Genomic DNA, 19,144 nt, shown 5'->3' with positions numbered 1-19,144 from the left:
GAGCCCTGGAAAGGCGCTATATAAATAAAACATTATTATTATTATTATTATAACAAAACCCCTCATTGAAAAACTTTACAATAAACATGTATTTTCATTAGTGTTTTTGTGCGTCTATAGCTGAATATGTTATTAAAAAAATAGAGAACACACCTGTAGTTTTGATGATAGCATTCACTTTTAATAAATGCATTAAACAGCAGTGCTTCATTATGCAGTGAATATTCAACTTTCGTCAACATAAGAGTGTGCTTAGTGCGCTGTGTTAATTGTTCTGAGAGCAACTACATTCATTCGAAGAAATGTGTCAAATCGAATGAGAAAAACTGTAACAAAATCATTTAGTATGTTTATTTAGCATTTTGAATTACAAGGACATCGGCATGTCCTCATAATTTAGCCTAAAACCTGAATACACACAACAAATAAGGACTTTGGTGGGTCCTCATTATGTAGGTTAAACCAGTACACACACACACACACACATGCACGAACGCACACAAAATGTCTTTATTACTATCCTCATGGTGACATTTTGTATTAATTCTTATTTTCAAATTTTTTCAAAATGTGGTGAATTTATGCTTAAAAGGTGAAAAAATATCAGTCAATGAGGTAAGAAGAGTTTTCCTTTAGAATTACATTTATTTTTCTTACCCAATTGGCAGATATTTTTCTTGTTTAAAGTATAAACTTATTTAATACCATTCATATATCAATTGTTGTCAATAGAGCAGACATTTTTGGTATACCTCATAGCCCCATCAGTAAGAATCAAGTACCTCTTCATCGACACCAAAGCAAAAATGTGTTTCTTTGAACTTGTATTATACTGCATATTAACATTATTATTAGCATAACTACAATGACCATTATTAACATTTTTTATTATTCCTTTTGAGTGAGACAAAAAAGCTGTTGCAGAAATATCTAGATATATGTGTCATGAGATAATCATGATAAAAATAAATAAATAAATAAATAAATACATTTAAAACAAAAAATTGGGCTCTCAACAGATTAAGCATTTATTATCCCCTTTATAAATTTTACATGCATGGCAAAATCAAAAAATTCCTAAACACCCCTGGAACCTGCTTTAGTACCTCCTGGTAAGGAAGAGATATCAACAATGTCACAAACTATTTGCCAAAAGAACTAAAAGACTGAGATCAAAAGTTTCCATGGCAATGAAAGAGCAACCCTCAAATCAAATCAAAACTAATTATCAGCAATAAGTAAACTCACACAAATGTTTTCATGCCATATAGTATAAAGTCGACTATCAATAATTATCTGCTAATTTGTTAAAATTATATTTGAATTCAACTCCCTGTCTCAACCATTAAACATTCATTATAAAGTGTCTTTCTAAATAAAACTTTCATTTGTGAAAGAACATCTTTGGTTAGTGCTTTCCACACGATCTCTAATATTTTAGATACTGCTGAAAATGGGCATGATGTAACACATAGTTTTCTGTAAATGGATGTTGGTTCGGTATGTCATTCTGAGCATGGCTCCACAAATGACTAAGAAAAAAAATTTTTTCGAGAAGAGCAGAGAGCCTTGATGTGTGTATTAGGGGGTAGAAACAGAGGTGAGAAATCATATTACTCAGGGACACAAACTTTTCCAATTTACCGATGTCCTTCTTTGTCTGGACTCTTAACACCACAGATGCATCACCCATTACCAATCACCCTTGAGTAATGTCATTCATGACACCCTACTAATGAAGCCAGCTTTCAAGAGCCCATCGGACATGCAGAGTAATTACCAGCCTATCTGTGCCCTTGGTGCATACATGCAATGAAATCCATGGCCTAGTTTCTATATAAGAGAATATATGGAGAGCAAAAATGAAACATTACATCATAAAGCATGAAATCCTAATCAGCTGTGACACATTCCCAGCAGCAATACCATGTCTACCATCAGAAATGTGCTCTTGCAATATTATCCATAAAATCCGATTTTACAGGCTAAATATCACTTCTGATTGTCTTTCTCAGTTAAAGGGGCCATATCGTACATTTTCCTCCATTTTTTTTCCCCTGAAGTCCAAATATAATGAATTTTCTTTTATGCCAAAACAGTCATAATTTAGTTTTTCATTGACAATTTCCTTCCTTTTGCACCTTTAAAATTAAACAGTAATTTTATTTGCTGTTGTGACTCCAATATAAATGCCCCTTTCACAGGTGAAATATTGCCAAATAGAGTTTGAATTGCTTTTGTGGCAAGACTGGTTTAACTGCTATTAATCAAACAATAGGATGATAATTTTATTGGTGTTGTTGTTATGAGAGAAAAGTAATATAATCGAATCCTATAGTGGCTTTTCAGAACATTTCTCGCTTGTTTGTGAAGATATGTGAATATTTCAAAGACATTCCAGGGCATATTGTTCTTCTAAACTGAACATTTACAGCATAAAAGGCAACTGAGTGATAAATGCTTCGACCATGATTCAAAAAGATGGAAGTAGCCTATATGCACCTGTAACCCGTCTGATTCTACTCGCCACGCTTTGAGCAGGATTCGAACCAGCACATGGGAGGTGGGTGTGCTAACAAGGACACTGAAGACCACAGCATCTAGCGTCTGTCACTAATGCACCTCTTGAGATCAGGGGAGTGAGGTTTACCCACACAGCTCTCACTAGCTGACCTCTTTTAAACTCATCTCCTAAACCTCACGGGGTCCCCATCAGGGTCACGGCACCAATGTAACCGGCGTCTTCAGGACCTGCCTTCATTGGTGACAGCCAGGTAACGACCGTGTTTGCCGTAAACTTCGGCACTGTTTATCACCGTTGTGAAATTAAACCACTGTTAAAACACTTTTATAGTGTATAGTGTTAAATAGTGTAATTAATTAAAAGATTATCAACAATATGTAACTTTATTTTTTTATAATTAATTAGAAGATGGGTTCCCTTTTACTCACTTGAACACATGCCCCCCCAGCCCTGGCAACACTGTACTGATATGCTTCAAATGAAGCATTTCAAAAGGCATATTGATATTGTTGTAGCTAGTGAAGCTTGAATGTGCAAGGTTGTCTTGTACAAAGAACAAATAACAAACCAAAACATTCACAACCAAAGGAGAAAAGAAATGGAAATCTAAAGTTGTGAATCTGAGGAGACTAAAAGGAAGAGATACTCACAGCTGGAGAAGATGAGTGGGCAGGAGTGCTCATCCATAGGAAAGTTATGCAGTTGAAGCTGGCATTCTGCGTTTATGGTCAATCTATGAAGAGAAGAAGGAACATACATTTACAATGCAAAAGAATATAAAGCACAACATAAAGCAGAAGGGCAGTGCACAATAAAAGAGACATGGCCATGGCATTTGCTGTAAGTGAAATAACTAAATCCTATTTTACTTAAGCAAACAAAAAAGGAGCGGATGATTCCATTTTGATTCATGACATTTTGTTATAGTATATCAGCTGTTGTTCTCATGAGGGACACTTGGTTCACTTTCAATTTTTAGGATGAGAAATTGGCAGTTTGAATAAGCTTGTTTGACAGATGTCTACTCGGAAACAGGTTTAATTCTTTTTAATTCTCCGACATCCCAGCAAGTGACGCTCAGGTGAAATCACTGACGTTTGAAGCATCTGCTTCCTACATTAGTGTAGGATTTAAAGTTTTAATTATTATATCCCACAGGAAGAATATAATGAACCACAGCTGTGTTGACTGCATGCTTATTAACCATATAGCATGAATAAGGATGACACTGTTAATCATATGACACAGAAATATAATTATTCCCTATCCTTGACATTTGTATATCTATGGAGTCATTCTGTTACTTGTATTTTGGCTATAGTTAGCATTGCCAAGTAAACTCATTCTGGTAGATACTGTAACTACACCATTTGGTAATAAAAATATAAATTGACATGTACAGTATTCTGATGAAATAAGAAACATGTAAATTGTTATTATTTTTAATTATTTTTTGAGGACTCATAAAAGTGTGAAATTATCTTATTTGGAATATTTTTCCCTGTCTGTTAGTGAGCCTGCTTTTGAATCGGCTAGTGTCAGCCAATCAGTTTTGACATGACATTTCAAAAAGTTATTTAGTAGTTAAATAAAACAAAGAAAATAGACATGAGATAAGAAATATAATAATACTAAACATACTTATACTAAAACAACATCTCATTGGAAGAATACCAGTTACAGAAAACAAAGATGGAATTTGCTATATGCAAGAGAAAATTCATTATTTTAAGAAAAAAATGAATGGATAATAATAATAAAATAAAAACAGTTATAATAACAGTGGTACTGTGAATAGAGAAAATGTAATTTTACTGTAAAAAACTGCGCTGTAAAATAATGGTAATCTACTGGCAGCTGTGGTTGCCAGCAATGTACTGTTAATTTACAGCCCTTTACCGTTAATTAAATCTCCTTTTTTACAGTATGTTACCATAAAAATACCATGAAAGGTAACTCATATAATTTGGGAAACCGATTGCTTCAAACAGTTCCGAGTTTAAAAACTAGTATTTATACTGATAGTACTGTGAACTTCATTTGAGTCCACTGAAAATGAATATCTCTTAATATAAAACTGCAAACACCTAATGTGTAATAGTGAATTCATTAAAAACATGACTTTAACTAAAATCTTTGCAGTTTGTATTTAGCGAATAATAGCACGCATGTATGTGCTAATGTACTAAGCAAGGAGATTGTCACTGCATCAGCAACTACACAGTTACTGCTTTTAAAAAAAGCAACAGACAGCATAACATCAGTATTTCTCTGCTCATCTTTGACTGAAGCACAGACTCTACTCTCCAGCACAATGGTGACCCACAAAACTAATTAATTAAACTAACAGATCTCTCCTATATCATCTTGTGCAAAAACACATAAAACACTTCAGTTTAATATTTACTCTCCTTATCAGTTATTGACTTCGCATAACTTTTTTCTATGAACTAATATTTCAGTGAAATTAACTTCTTTCGTTTAGTAAATCTGACTGTTACATTTTAGTAGCCTGGAAATCCAGACCTAAATCTGAAAGATTAATGGTCTGGCATCGACTAATGAAAATCGGCCAGCTCGAGGGGTGGCACCAAGCATGCATTTGAAAATCTCACTGCATGTAATTGGATAACACTACGACCAATCACAACAAGCCCCATACGCTTAGCTACCAGTGGAGCTAACTGGTAGATTAGACTCTTGCCGTATCTGGTCGGCAAAACAACAAAAACGTCCTTCTAGCAAAGGAACGATTCGAGCGCTGTCTTCTGTTCCTCTTTTAGATAAAAAGCCAAGTCTAACTCGTTCATTGTAGCGGCCAAAGCCGTTTCAAACAACTGGTGTTCATCCATAGCCATCTTGCAATGTTTACTAATGACTTCGACATCACAGCATTGTCATCATCTGTTTAGCTCGCCTCTGGCCCGCCTATATCAGATAACCCGATGTGATTGGTGCAGCTCGGATACAAGGGCATATTTAATGAGCATCATTACTCGACAGCAGAGTAAACTCGCTGCCAGAGTAAACTCGCTGAGCAAATTCAACTTGTGCTCTCGCGAGAACTCTGGATTTCCAGGGTAACATTTTACAGTATATTACTGTTTTTCCTTGATTTTACGGTAATCTACTGGCAGCTGTGGTTGCCAGTAAATTGCTGTTTTTCTACAGTTTTATGCCGTAAATAAATTTACAGTTGATTACCGATTAAAATTGTTACGAGGTGCGGTTGAGGCAGAGATGAGGCAGGATCCAAATGCAGCACACACTTTATTTAACAGACCACAAACTATACAAATTAGACTGGATACAGGACTCGGGACTCAGGAACAGGATACAAGAACAGGAACAACCAACATCAACGTTAACGTGCTACAGCGAACTGTAAGACATACAAGAACTCACCAAGACAAGGCTGAAACACAGGGTTTAAATAATCAGGGACAAACGAGCTAGACAAGATAACAAGGGGGCGTGGTAAATAGGAAACACCTGGGATGACTAATAGACAGACAGGGAACCACTAAACATGACAGGACACAAAACCACATCGTGACATAGCCCCCCCCCTATGGGCGGCTCCTGACGCCCATAAAAACAACAACAAAAAGTTCAGGAGGGCGGTGAAGCGGAGGCGGTCTTGGGGGAGGGAACGGAGGGTCAGGCCCGTACTGGGAACCAGAACCAGGACACAGGCAAGGCGGACCTGGGCCGTGGAGCGAGGGCGACCAGGGCGGAGCGGAGCAGGAGACCAGGGCGGAGCGGGCGGAGCAGGCTGTGCAGGCGGCCAGGGCGGTGCTGGCTGAGGAGACGGCCATGGCGGAGACGACCCTTCTGGCGGCCACGGCGGAGACGACCCTTCTGGCGGCCACGGCGGAGACGACCCTTCAGGCGGCCACGGCGGAGACGACCCTTCAGGCGGCCAGGGTGGAGACGACCCTTCAGGCGGCCACGGCGGAGACGACCCTTCAGGCGGCCACGGCGGAGACGACCCTTCAGGCGGCCACGGTGGAGACGACCCTTCAGGCGGCCAGGGCGGAACAGGAGACCACCCCTCTGGCAGTCCTGGCGGATCGGGCTGGTCCGGAGGTGTATTGCCCCCCCCCAAAATTTTCTTGGGGAGGCTCCCCGGTAAAGAGTCCTGCACCAGCGATGAAGAGGGCTTTGAGCTGGGCAGGACCAGCGGCGAAGAGGGCTTTGAGCTGGGCAGGACCAGCGGCGAAGAGGGCTCTGAGCTGGGCAGGACCAGCGGCGAAGAGGGCTCTGAGCTGGGCAGGACCAGCGGCGAAGAGGGCTCTGAGCTGGGCAGGACCAGCGACGAAGAGGGCTCTGAGCTGGGCAGGACCAGCGGCGAAGAGGGCTCTGAGCTGGGCAGGACCAGCGGCGAAGAGGGCTCTGAGCTGGGCAGGACCAGCGGCGAAGAGGGCTCTGAGCTGGGCAGGACCAGCGGCGAAGAGGGCTCTGAGCTGGGCAGGACCAGCGGCGAAGAGGGCTCTGAGCTGGGCAGGACCAGCGGCGAAGAGGGCTCTGAGCTGGGCAGGACCAGCGGCGAAGAGGGCTCTGAGCTGGGCAGGACCAGCGGCGAAGAGGGCTCTGAGCTGGGCAGGACCAGCAACGAAGAGGGCTCTGAGCTGGGCAGGACCAGCGGCGAAGAGGGCTCTGAGCTGGGCAGGACCAGCGGCGAAGAGGGCTCTGAGCTGGGCAGGACCAGCGGCGAAGAGGGCTCTGAGCTGGGCAGGACCAGCGGCGAAGAGGGCTCTGAGCTGGGCAGGACCAGCGGCGAAGAGGGCTCTGAGCTGGGCAGGACCAGCGGCGAAGGAGACTCTGAGCTGGCGTGAAGTGCAGGCTCGGCTGGACTGGCGTGAAGCTCTGGATCGGCAGAAGTGACGTGAACAGTCTCTAGATCAGCAGAAGCGACGTGAACAGTCTCTGGATCAGCAGAAGCGACGTGAACAGTCTCTGGATCAGCAGAAGCGACGTGAACAGTCTCTGGATCAGCAGAAGCGACGTGAACAGTCTCTGGATCAGCTGAAGCGACGTGAACAGTCTCTGGATCGGCAGACGTGACGAGACTAGACACTGGTTTGGTGAATACTGTGGAGTCACGGGGCTCCTCGTCCACCTTACCCACAGTAAAAACTGAACCACTCAGTTGCAGGGCAATGTCAATATACTGCTCCAAAGTACCGTGAGGATCAGGATCAGGCATCAGAGACCCGAGTGGTTCCGATAATCCCCCGCGGAAGAAGATCATCAAGCACACTGTGCTCATTTGTGCGAGATGTGCCAGTTCAACGAAGTCTGCAACATACTCCTCTATGGTGCGATTCTCTTGACGGAGACGGAGAATCTGGACGTCTGGACTCCAGAAAGGCATGGCTGCTGGATCACAATGTGGTGAGTTCTTCTGTTACGAGGTGCGGTTGAGGCAGAGATGAGGCAGGATCCAAATGCAGCACACACTTTATTTAACAGACCACAAACTATACAAATTAGACTGGATACAGGACTCGGGACTCAGGAACAGGATACAAGAACAGGAACAACCAACATCAACGTTAACGTGCTACAGCGAACTGTAAGACATACAAGAACTCACCAAGACAAGGCTGAAACACAGGGTTTAAATAATCAGGGACAAACGAGCTAGACAAGATAACAAGGGGGCGTGGTAAATAGGAAACACCTGGGATGACTAATAGACAGACAGGGAACCACTAAACATGACAGGACACAAAACCACATCGTGACAAAAATGCACTTCACTCGGTTTTTTTAAATTTGACACATTTAACCCTTTTAACCACACTGCAAAATTTTCTGTTTTAAATGAATACTTGTCTGTCCACACAACAGAATGTTGGAGTAACACTGAAGCAGTGTTGAAGTTAATTATATAATTCAGTGATTAATTAACTAATTATTGAGCATTAGTGATGAACATCTGATGTTAACAAGCAGAATCACTGAAGGACAGAGGAACAACAAGAACAGAAAAAAAAAAAAACACAAGAACTACAACTGACTTCAGCCACAGAAGACATTACATGTCTGAAGATCTCAGCAGAGGAGAAAAATAGCATTACCAGCGTCACTTATTACTAACCAGATTGACTTTATTTATTTTTTCATTCGTCTACAGAACTTCCTATTGAGAATTAACAGAGATGTTGTTTTGTTTATTTTGACGTTACCATTATGGAGATCAGTGTTTACTTTAGTTGAGCTCTTGACCCTTGACTTTAACATTAGTTTTTCTTTGGCTGCTGTAACTGTGTTTTTAAGACACATTTGTTGTGGCAGAAACAAAGCCAACAAAAATTAGATCAGGTATTGCTGATTATGATGTCATCACATAATGTTTGCATCACCAATCTCATCTTGTGTCTGATCCCTTATCAAAAATGTGTTGTTTTAATACAGCTTAAAGGGTTAGTTCACCCAAAAATGAAAATTCTGTCAGTAATTACTCACCCTCGTGTTGCAAGACTTTCGTTCATCTTCGGAACACAAATTAAGATATTTTTGATGAAATCTGAGAGCTGGCTCACTCCTTCATAGGCTGCTATGTAATTACATCTGCCGGCCCAGAAAAGTTAGTAAAGACATCATTAAAATAGTCCAAGTGACTACAGTGACTCAACCTTAAAGGGGTCATATAATGCCATTTTTGTACAAGCTAATATGATTCTTTAGGGTCTAAATTAAAAGTTTGTAATATACTTTAATTAAAAATTCTCATTAGTATTGTAAGAAAACACTAATTTTACCTGGTCAAAAACAGCTCTGTTTTCTGCACGACGTTTAAGTGCATGTGTCTTTAAATGATAATGAGCTTTGCTCACCCCGCCCCTCTGTTCTGTGCGTATATCGTAACACAATAACACAATAACCATAACGTGTTGTTCATTATAAATGTGGGATTATGAATTATATTGAGAACGTCGTATATAGAAAACATGCCGTAATGTACCCTGAGTGTAAACAGCCGCATTCATCGTGAAGCGTGCAGCAAGCGATTTGCAAAGATTAATATAAATATTAATATAAAGGTTAATAAAACGTTACACTCACTTCTTCTTCTGGAGGTGCAGCAGGAACACGAATAGTTGGTACCGATTCTTTTTTCAGGAGCAGCTTCTTAGCAAAACCAGCTTTATATTGACCTCGTTTGTAAAGCAGTCTGGTGTGTGAAATGATTTGCGCAAACATGAAAGCATTGACATTGATCGTGGGGAATATTCCCTTCGAAAACAAACTCAGCCACTGCGTCTTCAGCGGTTAGGATTTAGAATGACTGCTGTGTTCCTTATTACACCCAAGAACAGAACACCACAATCGCTTAGACGCCATTCTGCTCATAGACAGTGCTCCAGCGTATCAACAATGACCGCGCCGCACTATGATTGACAGCTCGCTCACGAGTGAGGGCGGGTCTGTGTTGAAACGCTGGAGCACTGTCTATGAGCAGAATGGCGTTTAAATGGAATTTAATTAAAATAACTAAGAAATTCACTCAGTCAAGTGGACTATATTAGTGAACTAATGTAGGGAATAGTGAATGAGGGTATAGGGTGTAATTTGGAACACAGCCTCTGAGTGTCGACTTTGAGCGCTGTTATTTCGCAGTATTTTCCTGTAGGCTACTTTCTTGAAAAAAGTTACTGTCAAAATTTGGCCGTTTTTTTTTTTTTTTTTTTACAGCAATTGTTTACAGTGTAGAGTCTCTCCAGCTAGTTATTGTTTCACGGGTTGAGACACTAAATGTGCCTGCCCCTTATTCTGAAGTCTGTAAACGGTAATATGATAAATACACATCAAGTAGATTATAGGTAAATTCCAACTCCTGCAAGAAAAATTGGTAGATAGTTTCTTGAGCATATGAAATGAATAGACAAGCAGACACACAGTGCTCCGTTGGCTATTTAAACACAATCCCTTGCTTCAGCGGGTAACATAGCCAGTGGATAATTGGCTTACAGTTACAACCTTAGCCTTTGCAAATGTGACAAAGAAGACATCATGGTAAATTGCCATATTGGTAAACAAACGGCCCGACAGCACATATTAAGCATTATGGAGAAGTATGGCAAATCAAATTTCGCATTTCTCAGCTCAGACCTGAATCCGTGCCATTAAGCTCTGTGCGTCGCAGATCAGAAAGCTTACAGCACTCACAAAATCCAGCATTGTTTACTTCAAAGCTCCGATGACTGCAATTAAAATAGAGAGTGACATTTTGTAGTCTGCACTACCCTTTTCTCTTCACACTCCTCCTAAATACCACTGCTGCATGTCTGCTGTGTCACTGAATATCGATCATGAGCTCCATATGGGAGCATCTAGTTAGCCTTTGTTCCAGATTGGCTTTATCCGTAGAATTTGCCCCTCAGCATCAACGTTGTTTCTCCTGTTGCCAAGGAAATATTTCACGGAACACTGGAGACGGCATGATGTAGTCTCTCCACTGGCCTGTGAAATGTCCACTGGTCCAAATAGACGCTGTGGTCTTCAGGCTGCTGAGAGATACCGGAATAGGCCATCGCCCTGCCAGAGATGCATTAACCAGGGAGCTGTTTTTCTAAAATACTTCTCTGCCACTAAAAGAGCACTGTTTGTTCTGTGTTTGTATGTTGTTGTTTTAACTTCACCTTCAGTAGTACTTGATAATCTGAAAGTATACGGTATTTAGCATAGGTCTGGAAAGCTATATAAAAAGATTTATTAACATGTTTACGCATAAGGTGAATAATGCAATAAAACAAGTCAGAGTTATAGCTTTCTTTAACAGTTACATTTGTTTCTCTTGGACAAGAGGCATTCCAAGAATGCTGACATTTCCTAAAACAGCACTGGAAAGGAAAATAAACATACTAACTGGCAAAACCTCTTCTGAAATGTACACTAATGTTCAAAAGTTTTGAGTCAGTATGACTTTAAAAAAAAAGAAAAAAAAAGAAAGAAATTAGTACTTATATTCATCAAGAAATCATAAAAAGATTCAATTTCAAATAAAAGATGATCTTTTTAACTTTCTATAAAAAATATCTATCCACAGCATCCACAGAAATATTGAACAACTGTTTTTGTTACTTGGACATCAAATCAGCATATTAGAATGATATTTGAAGGATCATGTGACACTGAAGACTAAAGTAAAGGCCACTGAGAATTAATTACTGGAATAAATGACATTTTAAAATACATTTAAATAGAAAAAAGTTATAGTAAATTGTAACAATATTTTACAATATTATTGTTTCTACTGTATTTTTGACCAAATAAATGCAGCCTTGGTGAGCATTAGTGATTTAAAAAAACAAAACTTACCTACCAAAACTTTTGAATGATAGTGTAATTTTACTAAATATGGACTTCTTTGTAATTGATGCAGGCTAACTACAATACACATGCATTCATGGTTTTGTACTGAATATCAGATTTGACTCTCACTCTTGTGAAAGTGCTTCATTGTGTCAACTTTCTTTCAGTATATTTATTTGAACACATGGCCTTTAAATTATGATTGTACCTAAGCAGACAAGGTTTTGATCTTGCTGTTGTTCTCATAGGGGTGAGCTTTCCTGATGGGACAGCTTGAAAAGGACATGACAAGCAATGTAGTGTGTGTGAATAACTAGGGCAGAGTCGGCTTCAGTGGACACTGGACACCCAGTCATCTGACTATATTTGGAAAACTGCAGCAGTAGTTTTAGACTTATGAAGAGACAATAGTAGACAAGTTTCATGTGACAGACCCACATTTTTCACATTTCCGATTTTCTCTTCAAATCAAAGTTGAAATTCCAACTTGACACTGCAATTCAAGCGAGAAAAAGATTTTATGCATTTTGTAACTTGATGTTGTTAACTAGCAGCTTTGGGCTCTAGCCGGCACTGGGATAATACTTCGCTGCTGAAGAAAATCTGTTAACCATTTGCTTACATTCTCAACAGTGTTAGTTTGCTATAAGCAAATGATGCTTTCTCATGTGCACCCCAGTCTGCCGATGATACATATGTATTTATAAAGAGAAGTGCCAGAGGCATAAACTGTAATTCACATTACTGCTCTCATTAGTAATGTCTACAGTGGTGTTAGCACATTATCTCTCTGGTGCTTTATTAAAAAAATATAAACACATTTAGAAAAAGAGGAGAAAGAAAAAACTTTTATGGTCTCAGATATGCCATTTTATGGTATTTGTTCTTCATAATAATACTATTGCAGTAATGTATTGCAATATATTTTTTATTATTTAAATGACAGGATAATTGATAAACTTAAGGTCCACAAAATAATAAATAGGATATAATGTATATGTTAAGTATAAGTACAACAATTTAAGTATTATAATAATAATAAATTAAACACATAAAATCTATAAATCCATGTGACAGGGCTATATCAAAGCCACTTACTCAAAATAGTAGTCCTTGTCTGCATCAACAAGTGATGGACAATGTCTTTATGGTTTTCAAGAGAGGGGGGCAAAGTCTTTCTTAAATGCACTTTTGTGACAGCTGCCATTTGAATCAAAAGAATTGTATTTAAGTCCACCACAAAATACTAGCAATACAGCCTGTTGTGCAGTTCATCCACAGTGCGATTAGGTCTGTGGTGCTGCCCATGCAGGGTATCCAATGGTTAGTTCACAAGCCCCATTGGCAGTGGACTGTTAAATAATATAACAGGCAGTTTCTGCAGCTTCCTGGCCTAATTTTGGTCAAACCTAGCCTAGAGTCTTATTGAATAGATCTGTCACAAATACAAGCACTGAACCAAACTGAGCTAGTTGAATATGAACGAGTGTCATCACATCTCAACATCACAAGACACTGGAGTCACACCAGACCAGAAAGGCTGTCTCACAGTGGAGCTCAAACTCAGAAGACGGGTTGATGTCACTGAGAGTTTTGAAACTAGAGGTTTGGTTGATCTTTGGCCACATATCCAGTGGTCTTTAATGTTCTGATCATAACACAGACATCTCAGACCCATCAAATTTAAATATTACTTATCAGGGCTGAACACTGTGTTTTGCTGTTTCAGAGAATACTCTTTGACAGTGCTTTTGACAGTGACTTCTGATTTTGTGTTTTTTTTAGCTCTGGAAAGTGGCATAAATTTGTGACCGTTGGCCTAAATTCATCCCAGCTCTTGATATTTCATCAAGAACTGTGAAAGAGATGACCTAATCTGAAATAGAGGTGGCTAAAATGTCAAAGTGACAGTCTGGGTAACTGATTAAAGGCATTAAACATCATGCTTACTGTAGGAACTGAGGCTTCAGAACTCAGTAACAGGGGTGTAAAAACTACAGGGAAACAACAAACGGATGCGATGTCCACATTTTACTCAAAAGTCAAAGTATCCAGTCAAAAATTAATGCGAAAGTGTAAAAAACATAATTTATTACATTTTATTGTAATAGTTCATGTTTTTGATATGACTCTTTTTTGCATGTCGTTTGCATTATTAGCATGTGTGTTAGCATCCAGCTAAATATAGTACCTTAAAATTCACTGTCATAACTTGTCTCATCATACACTTAAAATATGATTTGTTGCAGTTTAAACAGTTGAAAAAAATTAAAAATTAAACATCTTGACATTTCCTTCCAGCTATCTTGCCCGTTGGGTCTCCACTCTCCACTGTAAGCACAATTTCTGTTCTATTTTTTATTTTTTGTCTTTTTTTTGACAGATGCTGCCAGAAGAATTTAACCTGTATTAACCTGGAATGGTATTTTTAAGCATATGTAGACATAGGCGAAATATGCATAATACTGTGTACTTTTTACTCCTTACAATTTCATTAGACATTATACAAAGTATAATTTTCAATACATGAAATCATAAAATTGTATTTATTTATAGATTTAATATTATAGGCTACTTTATATACAACCTAAAATATTTAGTTTCAATAGTACTGAGTAAAGTAAACACAATTCACATAATGATACTTAGGTATTACACAGCATTACTTTACCCCTTACTTCAAGAAAGTGCAAGAAACGTTAAATTAGAGCATTTACCCTGACCAACTGCCTACTTTATTATAACATCCTGTTTTTTCTCTTTTATGCCTTTCATTCAGTGCTGTAATGACCTTGTCAAAAGCTTGTGGGTCTTAAAAATCTACTTTCTTTCATCTCGCCGGGGTGATTCTCTATGAACTGACACAGCCGACAGTGGGTTGTGTTCAGCAACATTTCACTTTTTTGACTTTTTATCATGCAGTGGTGAAAAGTAATGAATGAAAAACATTTTCAATAAAGTCATTTAAAATCAGCGACCCACTGTCACTGATGTAGTGGTTCACATTAAGAGTTTCATGTTTCAGATCAAGGAAATGCTTCTTGACTTTTTATTTCACATTTCTAAGAAAGTAATCGTGCAAAATCTGTGTGCTTAAGTGCAATAATTATAGAAAGCAACTGATACATTTTACAATATAAATTTGATAAAATTGATATATTAAAATTGATATATTGATATATTTTATGCCATAAACGACCCTACAAACCAGCTAATTAGCCATTTTTTTGTCTCATTTATTGGATAGTTTTGGGAGTGAAAAAAAAATCATATTCTTACTCATATCTTCATCAGTTTCATTATCAAATATCAGCTGGCTTACCTCAAAGTGTAAAGTATTTTCCCATCATTCCATATTCTAAGTAGCTGATTTGGTGTAGTAATCCAATGTGAATCTGCACTCTTGGAATTTCTGAAGATGGTGTCCGGTAGCCAAATGAGTCCAACCATATTACTGTTCAAAGTCAATATTTTCATAGTGCTGTTATATCTGAGTCGGCTGTCTGTCCATGTCTGTGCAAAAATTATGTCAATCTGGTACTCCTGTGGAAATAAAAAAAAGGTCATGTATCAAGAAAGATGAATGACATGTTGACTTAATAATAGCCTATATACTGAAGCTCTTGTAGTGATCACTTTTAAACCATAAATTCACGTTGCTATTCTTGTTGATTGAATATTGAAAATTGAACCCATTTTAGTACAACCTGGCCTTAAAGGGATAGTTCACCCAAAAATGAAAATTCTATCATTGTTTACTCACCCTCAAGTTGTTCCAAACCTGTATGAGTTTCTTTGTTCTGCTGAACACAAAGGAAGATATTTGGAAGAATGTTTGTAACCAAACAGATCTCGGTCCCCATTGACTACCATAGTATATTTTTTTCCTACTATGGAAGTCAATGGGGACCGAGATCTGTTGATTACAAACATTCTTCCAAATATCTTCCTTTGTGTTCAGCAGAACAAAGAAACTCATACAGGTTTGGAACAACTTGAGGGTGAGTAAATGATGACAGAATTTTCATTTTTGGGTGAACTATCCCTTTAACGGTATTCTTTAGCACTCTTAACACATTTCCACTGTGATTTATTCCTAAACAGCCCTGATTAGTAGAAAGACAGAGCCATACAGTAGCAATCTGAATTCCTAGAACCAGCCCTTAAATTAATGCCAGAATTATTCAGTGATGGAGCACCGCTGATCCCAATGTGGTTTGGATGGAAGACAGAGTCAGCTTTGAGATACTTTAACAAGGATTATGAGGTTCTGGCACTGTACAAGCTGGCAGTAGGAGCCACAGGAATTGAATGTGGGGAAAGACACATAATCACACCTCATGGTCCACAAACTTTCAGGGATTTCTTAGGCTTTATAAACAATCCCAGCAATTGTGTAGATACCCTCAAAGGCTGCTGCATGAGTACATGGTTAAATATTGCATCTGACCCATGCAACCTGTGAGGGAAAAAATGCCTAATCACATTTGTTTAAACCACAGGGTTAGAGCCATCTGATACTTCATATCATACTGTATATTTTCAGTAGTGTGTTTTGGGGGGCAAGAGGTCTTGATTTACTGAGCAGGAAATGTAAAGGATGGATATTTTTAACACAGCTGAAAGGGGCTAGGCAACAACAATTAAACAAAAACTGAATAAGGCCAGAGTTTTTTGAAAGCTTAACAGCAGTTTCATAAATGCTCTTTGCCATTACAGTCTGAATTAGCCTCCAAAAAGGGGTAATTTTGAAATCAGATCATACCATTAATACATTAATTATGGTACATTAAATCTTGTGCTTGAAAAAAAAAAAAAGTTGTTGTTGTTGTGCTTTTTACTGTCAGAATGAAAGCTGTAAAATACATAATAGGGTTAACCAGAGACTAATAGAGGATATGCATTTAATCAGTTCTAATGAATGTTATTTATTTGTAAATGTCTCACTGATATATAACCCTAACGCAGAATTTGTCAGAGCTTGACTGCAGAAGTTTGACAGGGTCTCTGAGGTGTAAGAGTCACTGCATCTGAAATGGTGCATAAATAGCTCAAAATCAATTTCCATTTCAAACACTTGCCACGATTAGAACAATTCTGTGGAAGCAGTCCAATCAAAATATGTGCCTACGCGTCATTGTGTGTGTGAAAGTGTATTTGAAAAAGACCTATCTTCTTTGGAGTGATTTGAGGTAGGAAGACTAATGGCCTCATTATCTATTCCAGCTTTGATGTCTGAATCCATCCCTATAAACATCCAGCTAATTTACTCCAGCTGTTTCAACCGACCAGCACTGACCCCACTAAAGTCTACACAAACCTTCACACAAATCGGATCAATGTGATCTGTGCTCACTCAGTAAATGCAAGATAACTGTAGGCATCAAGACAGACTTCCTTAAAATATCACCATAGTGAATACCAAACTCAATGTGATGACTTCATACTTGTTTGAATACATTCAAAAAGAGCTCTGAATGTTTCTTAATGTTTTCAAACTGGGGTCAGCAGACCCACAGGAGGCCAAAAGGTGGTGTGATGGGGACGCAGAGTGTTTCAGAGGGATTTAAAAAAAAAAATGTATTTATAAAAATGCAATAAACATTCAATCACAATAACATTTTAATATTTTGATATTTAATATTTTTATTACATATTTATTCATCCTACGTTTAAAGGAAATAATAATATGAATAATATTTTATTCTATTAACAAACATTCTTATTTTTGTTTCTACGTGTTCATTTCTCTGTATACTTGCAATGTACATATACTTTGAAAAAGAGTTTGTGTATCTTTCTGGAGAGTGTTTGTTGCCTTCAGCTTGCTCGTCGGGGGCTGCAAGGCACTATTCTCAGTAAAGCTGCTTTGGAACAGTATTTACTGGGAAAAGCGCTATGAAACGATTCTCTCTGTGTATATAATACAACATTGCTCTAATAGTTGGTAGAAAAAAAAAGATACACTTCCAACTTAATACACACTTAATAATTGTTTTGCCATCAACATGTCTTTTAAGACAGAAAAGTGGGTTTTATTCATTAAAACATACATTACTGTATATTTTTCTATCCCTGTTGTACAGGAAAATATGAATGTACCGTATATTCCGTCAGAAGGAGCTCATTATATTTAGGGGTCCTTGACATCACAAAAGTTTGAAATCTCTGTCTTAGTGACACCTCCTCTTTTATTATGACTCTAAACTGATTGTCCCCCTTCATAATTAATGGTGGTTGTCACCCTCCAACCCCACGTACCTGCGCCGGCCTGACAGTCATTTGACCTTTTGCTATCTCTCCCCAAAGTTGGGTCTCTTCATTATAATACCAGTCTCATTTATCACAAGTCAGTGGGCATGAGAGCAGTCAGGCCATAATTGTGACCTTTTATTCCAGAAGCTAAAGGGAGTTCAGAGGTAGGCGGAAAAGAACATCACTTCAGGTCTAATCGCCATCCAAGTGAAAATGTGTTGAGCATCAGAATAAACAGAACTAATCTGAGGTGATTCCATTACATCTGGACAAAAACAATGTACAGACAACAGAGGAAGAGTCTGTTTGTTCAGAGAAGTCTAGAGTCAAGCTGTTGCCATTTTGTAATCCACAAAGTAAAATTAACTTTGTTCTTTTCAACAGAAAGATTATGAATGATCCCATTTAATAAAATGAGTGTAAACATTTTCTTGTTGTTTGAGAGTTCTAGACTGTCACAGTCTGTGTGCTGTGACAATCTGTTATATTAATTAGGTTTTTGGAGTGCTGCTTCAAAGCTGCGGGCAAGCATCAAACGCTGGGGAAAAAAAGAGGGAAAAAAAGAATGTTTTACAGTATTGAGTGTGCACTCTAAGCTGATGCCGATGCAGGGGAGATTCAAAGATTCTTTACTGCAGTGATAAACAAGGAATTACATCGCCAAAACATTAGTAAACAGGACACACACAATAAAAGTCTGTAAAGATGTTGTGTGCCAGTTCAAAATTCCCACAGTCTAAGAAATAAATGGTGGAATGTGGCAACAACAGGTCTGTTTGTGTCCCACTGGATGTCCTTATCGCAAGGCAAGCCCTCACATACGTTAATAGGTCTCACATTTACTCAGCAGGGTTGGCAGTTTGTGGATTGAAATAATTTTGTTATTAACAGTCTGACATAGTTTGATTTCACCAGACTTGTTTTTGTCTGGATAATCCGTCGGGACTGCTGTGGGAAGGGTAATGTTTGGAGAATGCATATAAAATCAAGGTTCCTGCTTTGTGGTTCACTGCAATGGAGAGACTTATTTAATGAATAAGA

The 19,144-nt window shown here is 38.6% G+C and overlaps 1 protein-coding gene across 1 annotated transcript in view; it reads right to left on the bottom strand.

Annotated features, from left to right (window-relative positions):
* gabrg3 (gamma-aminobutyric acid type A receptor subunit gamma3) overlaps window positions 1–19,144 on the bottom strand; it is a gene marked incomplete at its 3' end in the record, with an annotated part of 124,336 nt that overhangs the window by 19,580 nt on the left and 85,612 nt on the right. The window contains exons 4-5 of the mRNA XM_084128016.1: window positions 15,171–15,391; window positions 3,175–3,257 (exon numbers count right to left, since the gene is read on the bottom strand). Coding sequence (XP_083984142.1) covers window positions 3,175–3,257; window positions 15,171–15,391 — 304 coding nt within the window. The remainder of the gene's footprint in view (window positions 1–3,174; window positions 3,258–15,170; window positions 15,392–19,144) is intronic.

This window comes from Abramis brama, assembly GCF_963993115.1.
Source record: "Abramis brama genome assembly, chromosome: 11".
In the NCBI taxonomy this organism is placed as follows: Eukaryota; Metazoa; Chordata; class Actinopteri; order Cypriniformes; family Leuciscidae; genus Abramis; species Abramis brama.
Note: the sequence above shows the minus strand (reverse complement) of the source record. Positions and strands in the feature narration are given on the sequence as shown.